The sequence below is a fragment of the Fragaria vesca genome, linkage group LG2, assembly GCF_000184155.1.
Source record: "Fragaria vesca subsp. vesca linkage group LG2, FraVesHawaii_1.0, whole genome shotgun sequence".
NCBI lineage: Eukaryota > Viridiplantae > Streptophyta > Magnoliopsida > Rosales > Rosaceae > Fragaria > Fragaria vesca.
This window is the reverse complement of record NC_020492.1, coordinates 19,329,017-19,337,154: the sequence shown is the minus strand read 5'-3', so window position 1 is coordinate 19,337,154 and position 8,138 is coordinate 19,329,017. Positions and strand designations below refer to the sequence as shown.

Sequence of the window (8,138 nt, the reverse complement as noted above, 5' to 3'; positions counted from 1 at the left end):
GCACCTAAACGTGAATAGACAACCAAACCCTGAATTCATAAGTACGTCTTTGTTTTTCTTCCGAAAAACCTATGCATGTTCTTCTAAAATCCCTCATCCGACGGCCTATTATCGGGGTCACCGGACAATTCCCGTTCATTTTAACGCATAAATCAACATCTACGCCACCAATTGTATCCACACCGCAATCCTCCAAGTCTAGGCTGCTCTCCTGCAATAGACAATCTCAATTACAGTGTTACGCTTTTAAACAGCAGTAAACAGTATATATATGGTCAGACTTACGTCCGTCTCGTCAGAATCTATGTTCTCAAAGTTGTTCTCCTCGATACAAAAATCCAACCTGTGTTTAAGACATAGCATTTGTGAGCAACCTATTTTTATTCCAAACAAGAACAAAACTCATTTCCTATCACTAATACTTACATCTCACTGGTCCCGCTAACAACATTCTCATTTTTGCATTCATCCATCACTCCATTCACAATTACGTGATGCTTTTCTTTAACGTCATTCACAAGAAACAAAAAACACTTCACTAATATGACAAAGCAGTAAAATCGCAAACTCACAGTAATGATGGAAGCGTTTCCCAATATTGAACACATCTCACACAGAATCAATGCATTCAAACTGCAATCCATCCATCAGGACAAGAATGCACAAATCAAGTGAAGAGATGACCAATCAGACAGAGAAATACAAAAGTTGCTAACTAATTTGCTACTCGCTGTCTGAGGATTATGACCCATAGCACAAAGCGGAAGCATAACCATGAAATTACCATCTACATATCAGATATTGAAACATGAAATTACCATCTACATATCAGATATTGAAAGCTTCAAAATTCATAAGATTTTACCCATGGCATATTCAACCAAAAAATCACCATCTAAAAATCACCATCTACTCCTACTGCCTCTCTTACTTCCTCATATTTCCAAAATTTCTAAGACCATTTCATATATCACTATGAAAGAGAGCAGGGATGAGTACGTCGGTGCCCATAAGTCGCAAATCGAAGAATCAGATCTGAAGAAGACCGCAACAAAATCGAGGGGAAAACCCAAAGCTAGGAAGTCGCATAAAGAAATAAGAGTGGTAAGAGTAATACCTGAAATCCAATGATATAGGTTGCACAAAACGGAGCGGAGATTCGCCGATCCAAACTTCTATTTAGCTTACGAAGTTCTGTTGCCGGGTTTCTCTCGCCTCACCCCTGATTCGATCTCATAATGTGCCTCTTCTAAACCCTCACCTTCATCTGCTTATTTCTTCTCGTTTCTGCGTCCTTTTACCACGCAATTGACAACCCTGCCCCTCAATCACTTTTTCGATTTTTTACCCGACTTGACGGTCGGCTTGGACGTTGACGTCCGGCTCGATTACGCCGGGTGTATTCCAGACTACTCCTCCAGGTTATTACTAGATTTACTTCAGAGGTCGTAATCTAGTTGAAAAGTACAGGAGGACACGTGTCCAATAAGAGGCAGCGAGTACAATAGGTCAAAGCCATGCAAGCGAGTAGGGGTATCAACTTTTAGTGATGCACTTTCCAAATTGGAAGTTTGGGGAAGATTGATGACACACAGTCCCAGTTGTGATTGTTCCCCTTTTATAGCAAATTATTGATATAGAATACCCTTTCCACCTTTTTCCAGTTCAGGTGATTCTTCTTCCTGTACCTACAGACTTCTCAAATCCCTAAACACAGAAACTGAGGCAGTCCTCTTCTTTATAGTGTTTGCTGTGTTCTTCTCAGCCATCTTCTCAGTAAGTTCTGAAACTCTTTTAATAGGAAGTTCCTGTTGATTTTATTCTGTTCTTGAAGCATGTTATGGGTTTTTTTGTATTGGTTAAGAAGCTTATGGAAGCTTGAACCATGAATTTGGGAAGTTTGAATGAAGTGTAAGTATTGGATTGTCATATACATGGTTTGATTGTAGTCTGGAATTTGAGTTTTGGTGTTTGAGAGCATTAGTCGATCAATGAAACTATTTGAATTTATTTCCCCAGTATGTATGAAGCTCTTGTAAGATTCTACACTCACAGTCATCAGGGGCAAAGTTCTTACTTCTTTTCTTAATGGCTTTTGGTTAGCAAATATTTGCAATGTGAAATTGAGGCTTTGGTCAGTTTTAAGATGACAGAAAGAAAGTTACAGTCTTTCCACACCTGTGTTGTTGGAAAGCTGCTGATATCATCTCTTTACTCGAACATAGGTTGAAAAGTTTTGCCTTTAAACGCATCATCTGCCTCAATTTTTTTGTCGGAATAGTCAGTCATAGACGTTATGTTGTTGCCTTGTTGGAATAGTCATAGTCATAATGCTATGAATGATCTAAACAATTTCATGTCGAGGCGTAAATGAGGGATTTGTGGTTATGGTTTTCACTTTTGCTACTGATCTGATGTTGAATTCATAATGAAACTCTTTAAAATATGTTAGTTTGACAATTTCTTACGATTTGCAGACCTCAACATTCAGTAACGAGATAAGCAAAGAGTGCAGTTTCTTCACCCAGCTTAATACCATGCAGTTATACCACCACCCATATTCAATAGATAGCCAAAGGGTGAGACTTGCTTTGGAAGAAAAAGGCATTGATTACACATCATTCCATCTCAATCCTGTAACCGGCAAGAATATGAATGCCTCATTCTTCAGAATGAATCCAAGTGCAACACTCCCGGTTTTCCAGAACGGCGAACACAAGATTTTCAATACAATCGAGATTATTCAGTATGTTACTCCACTAACACTCTTTGTTACTACATGAAATATTGAGCTTGATTTTTTTTTTATTTTGGGAGCCAGTTTTGATTTGCATAAATCATAATTTGAGCAGTGTTCTGTTGGTTTTTAAAGTATGTTAATTAGAAACAAAGGAAGATCATTAAAAGTGCCACTGGTTCTTTCAGGTATGTAGAAAGAATTGCAAGTGTCTCTACAGGCGCTGAGAACATGACCTTCAGTGGCAGAGAAGTCACTGGATGGATGCACAGAATACAACAATGGAACCCCAAGTATTTCACACTAGCCCACATCCCGGAAAAGTACTTCCGTTCTGTCTCCAAATTCTTGAGGCGGGTGGTGATGGCTCGAATGGAGGAATCTCCTGATTTAGCAGGTGCTTATCACAGTAAGTTGCAAGAAGTATATGACACAGAAGACAAGTTGAAAAACTCAAGCGTTATGATACAAGACAAGGAACATCTAATAAGACTTCTAGATGAAGTTGAGAAACAGCTAAATGAAACAACATATTTAGTAGGGGATGAGTTTACAATGGCAGATGTGATGCTCATTCCGGTGCTAGCACGGTTGGTGCTCTTGGATTTGGAGGACGAGTATATAGGTAGCCGGCCAAACATTGCTAAATACTGGATTATGGTGCAGCAGAGGCCTAGTTATAAGAAAGTGATTGCAAGTCATTTCAATGGCTGGAGGAAGTACAGAACTTTGTGGAAAACCTGGTGCTCTATTCACATCAGAAGCATTCTAAGGAGATTCTGATAAATTTTATTTGATATTCTTTGTCCATTATTTGATGAAGATGTACATTAGATGAGAAAGGGTGTGTAAAATTGTACTTGCAGTTAAAATTTGGTCTATGTCCCCCTCTCCCTTTATGTACTCTTTTGTTTCTCTTTTTTCAACAAAATAACTGGAACCGGGCGTAGGGCTGAACCTCTGCTGGGTTCCGAACTACTTAAAAAAAAAAAAAAACGTACATATTCTTTTGTATTGTAAGATTAAATTAATGAGCTATTAAGCACAATAACTCAATAAGAGTCTGTTGTTAACGTCACAATATTAGTCAGAAAGGTAGAATCTTTCAGAGGTGCATCAAATTTTTAGTTCTCAATTCATTCTACTGATTCTAGGCTACTTCAAGGTTATGGATAATATTCAATCTAAGATCACATTAGGTGCGAACGAATGTGGGTGAAGATTGCAAATGTGGTTTTATTACATAAGTGATACTGTGATAGGATACTGATTTGTATTCCTCTTTCATGTTAGTAGGTATGGTGTATGGGGCTTTGCCAACTTTGTGTCAGGATAGTACCAAGGCCCATTCGGTCCAAGTATGTAGTTACAAAGTAGTTATAGGAATAGAGTCTGTAAACTTCTCTAAATCAGTGATCGATGAATGAATATGTTGTTGATTAGTTTATCTCTTTAGATTTCTCTTATTTCCTAATTATCTTTTCTTGAATGAATTTTGATCCTAACAATAAGGTTCAGACCCTAATCCCCAGTTTCCAGATTTGACATGAAAGATATGGTTCTTCTTCGGGATTAAAATCAGAAGAGTGGGTGATGTGCTTTACTCTGTCCAGTTACATTTATAGTAGCCCTTTCGGTGTGTATTCGGTATGTAGGAAAAGAGTTGCAGATAGATCATAAAATGCTGGTGAACTTTCATTCATTGTCTATTACATAAGCAAATAATTAAGCAATGCCAATGGAACCATATACAATGCTGATCAAAAGATCTATATATTCTCATGCTTCTATGATCCTGCCACAAACTAATTGAATAACTTAAAATTCCATGGCCGACGGCGCGTAGAAGTTCTTGGCATAGAAAGTCCTTGAATAGCAATTTCGACCTCAATTAGGCAACTATCATCCATTGACATCCTTGCGTTTTGTTTTTGTGTAACAATTTGGTGATTGCCCCAATTAGACCTCCGATCGAACCAGAGGGCTTCAACGAGAGTAGTATACCGGTCGCCATTGATTTGATCCAAAATGCGTAGAGTAACTAGCGCAAGTATTCTCAATCCGGGAGGAAGCTCATGTGGATTATGCAAACCCAAATAAAGAGAAACATGACTACCCTTTCCACTGATATCTCCATTGGGATAAAGCCTCAAAGTCCATGCGCAATACTTTTGGTTTCCAGCAGTGAATGGTAATGAGTAATGACATGTAGCGTCTAACGTTGAAAAGTTAGTAACCTTCCAAACATGCTTGTACATATCACCCGTACTGTTGAGGTTCATGAAGAAACACTCTCCTTTGCTTTTTCTCGTCGTTTCAGAAACCAAGACCTCTGCTCCAAACTCACAAGTGTCATCAATGAGATAACCATTTGATGCATCAATAAAATCTTTGAGAGGGATGAACCGATCAAAACCAGCCAGACCACCAACAATGGTGCCATAAATACAGTACTTGTTCTCCTTCTTATTCGAATGTTCAAGAACCAGGTAGCTCTTTTTCCCCTTGTGCCGATTAAGTAAAAACAACTTGTAATCAATTGTTACAATCTTGCCGGGTTTTATTTTTTCTTGTGTACCCAACTCCAAGTAGAGAGAGATGTGATCTTTCACCTCACGGTTCTTGTTTCCATTGGGGAAGAGCACTAGTTTCCACATGTATCCTCCGGCCTCAAACTCGCCAGATTCATATTTTTCTGTTGATTTTAGACTTGAAAACGATGTTATGCTCACTTTGTAGTGTTTTGGAGGTTTCTTCGAAACTGATCTCCAGACTGCGCCATTGTACTGGTCAATGTCAGGAGCAGCAGCCATGACGTTTAAGGTTGAGATTGATGACTGAATGATAAATGTAGAATGAAGAATACTGACCAACTAGGGGTGACATTATAGAGAGAGGGCTATTCCTCAGACTATTACTCTATTAGGACTAGGAAACTAAAACTAAAAGGGAGTGGAATCTGTACCCTTTATGGAGAGAGGGGTACTTAGTCCCTAAAAAAATTTGGTTTACCAATCCAAGTTTGTTCTGGTTTGGAAATTCCAATCCGCAAGCTAGTTTGTTCGGGAGTAAATAACCTCTTCCCTCTTCCCGAAGTTTGGGAGGAGAGCTAGTGATCCAAGTTACCAACTTTATTTCTCTATCTATTTATAATTTATTTCCTGAAGGAGGTTATGAGGTTTCATCAGCACAGCATTGCATTTTGCTCCTTCGTTTGAATTCGGATCATGTGATACTTTTGAGTTAATTGGATTGGTTTTTCTTTTCTTTGCGTGTAGTTTTGTGGATCACTATTGTTACTTACTACTCTTAAGCTCCCTTGGTTCTTTCTTCTCTGTTTGTTCATATGTCTCTCTAGGTTGCTTCTTCATCTTCTTCTTCACTCTTGGATCTGAGTACTTGAGCACTGTAGGGCTTTACATCAGTACAATGCACAACTACAAATGGAGAAATCAAGTTTGATGGAAAAGAAGAATTAGGCATTGGAACAAGGATTGGCCTCCCTTGACGTAAATATTCTCCTTGCGACTTCTATTGTGGCAATCTCATTTAGATGTGTCAACTCAAATCATAGTGCTATCTGCAGGCGTCTCATGAGTTTCAGATCAATGCATCCAGGAGAGAGGGAGATGTGCTCAAGGAGGAGCGTGATGACACACTCTTTAGGAAATTCGAGGCTATACTAGTCACAAGCCCTTCTAATGAGGACCTTTAAGTTGAAGACTTTTCGGCTTATCCCGCATTTTGATCTTATATTCATATCTTGACCGTTCAGTTTATAGGTATTTATGAGTAGATCATTTCTCCAAATTTTTAGCTATATTGAGAATTGTTAAGGCATTCATAAGTGTGTTTTATCAATTATGAACTTAAAGGGTTCATATTTGACAGATTTGGTTCGTCCATTAATTTAATCTAGTTTGTTATCTTAACAAACATTTGTAGAAATGGTCTACCCATATAAGCCTAAAAACTGAACGGATGAGATGTCAAAATGTGATCGAAAAATGGGTATTTTAAACCATAAACCGAAAAGTCCTCAACTAGTCCTCAACTTAAAAGTCCTCACTAGAAGGACTCCCATTAGTCACAGTATCTGTAAAAGTGAGGCCTCTTTTTATTGATCATGTCAAGGAGCCCCAGTTGGTGGCCATCTTTCCCCAGTTGAGGGAAAAGGTACTCAATTAGCCCAATCAGGAGAAGGAAAATCGCAGAGGATGTGAGCTTCATGTTATACAAATGTTGAGAAGGGTTTGTGCATTAATTGACTCTGCGGTTCAAAGACTCGAAGTTTAGTGATTCCAGTGCAGATTTTGATTGGTATGTTTGGAGAGAGCATATTCAGCGCACCCGTCCATCTCTGCCGTCTATTTGACGCGAACTTTTGACTTTTTCAAAATGGACGGCGGAGATGAACGGGTGCGCTGTATAATTTTCAATGTTTGGAGCTTGCTTCTTACTTGCACAGTCAGACCAAACTGTTCCATGCAAAAACTAATGTCATATTGGTTCTTTTTTCTCTGTTCGCCCTTTCTCATCTGCATTTGGATGTAGCCTTACACTTCAAAAACCCAAGTGATATTGTGCTCATACCATGTAACTATGTAACTGATGACCGTACACAGTAACATCCACTTAATCAGCTAATCACAAATCAAATGTCAAAGTGAGATAGGCAACAAAACTTTAACCCGACTTTCTTTTTCATTCGTAGCACTATATCTCTGGTGAGGAGAATTATTCTTAAATAGAGTTTGTTGTAGAGTGATCAAGCATGAATCTAAAGTGACCAGTTGAACAATATTGTTTCCATAGCCTGCAAGTTTAGGAATCACTTATTACAAGGAGCTCCAGATTGGCATTCAGATTAGACACAGGTCCCCTAAACAGCTGAACCATGAATTATCTAGTGACATCACAAGAACAGTTCAAGTTTCTGCTAGTTTGTATCCACACTATATACTCCAAAAGATAATATTCATTTAAAAAGCGCAATCTGTGCTTCATACTACAGAAACTCATCATGCCTCTTGGGAGTAAAGATAATCAGATAATTTCTAATTCAGAGAGCCTATGTGAGGGGTGAACAGCAGTTACCTTCAGAAAATGAAGACGAGTCTTTTGTCTGTGCTGGGTAGCCTGTGCATGATTCAGGACTCGAACATTATGACTCCTAAGTCAGGAACCAACGTATATGCAGTAGATCTAGCCATAGTCATTCTCATTGGCAATTAAACATTTAAGATGTTACAGGAATACCCAACATGAATGAAGGAAATAATCATATAAGATGAAAACTGAACACAAAGGCAACATAACAAAATGAACCAATTTCGATACTATAAAGATAATAAGGATATTGAAATAGCACCTGAATGTAAACCATCTTCTTTCCATTTTT

The 8,138-nt window shown here is 38.4% G+C and overlaps 2 protein-coding genes across 2 annotated transcripts; one reads left to right on the top strand and one right to left on the bottom strand.

Annotated features, from left to right (window-relative positions):
* Positions 1-1,573: 1,573 nt before the first annotated feature.
* LOC101296448 (glutathione S-transferase TCHQD-like) lies at positions 1,574-3,520 on the top strand. Its single transcript, XM_004290869.1, has 3 exons — positions 1,574-1,776; positions 2,478-2,746; positions 2,926-3,520. Exons 2-3 carry the CDS (start codon positions 2,538-2,540, stop codon positions 3,518-3,520), a joined length of 804 nt encoding a protein of 267 aa, XP_004290917.1. The 5' UTR covers positions 1,574-1,776; positions 2,478-2,537.
* Positions 3,521-4,542: 1,022 nt separating this feature from the next.
* On the bottom strand, positions 4,543-5,550 carry LOC101310380. The gene has a single exon (XM_004292680.1). It carries the CDS (start codon positions 5,548-5,550, stop codon positions 4,543-4,545), a length of 1,008 nt encoding a protein of 335 aa, XP_004292728.1.
* Positions 5,551-8,138: the final 2,588 nt, after the last annotated feature.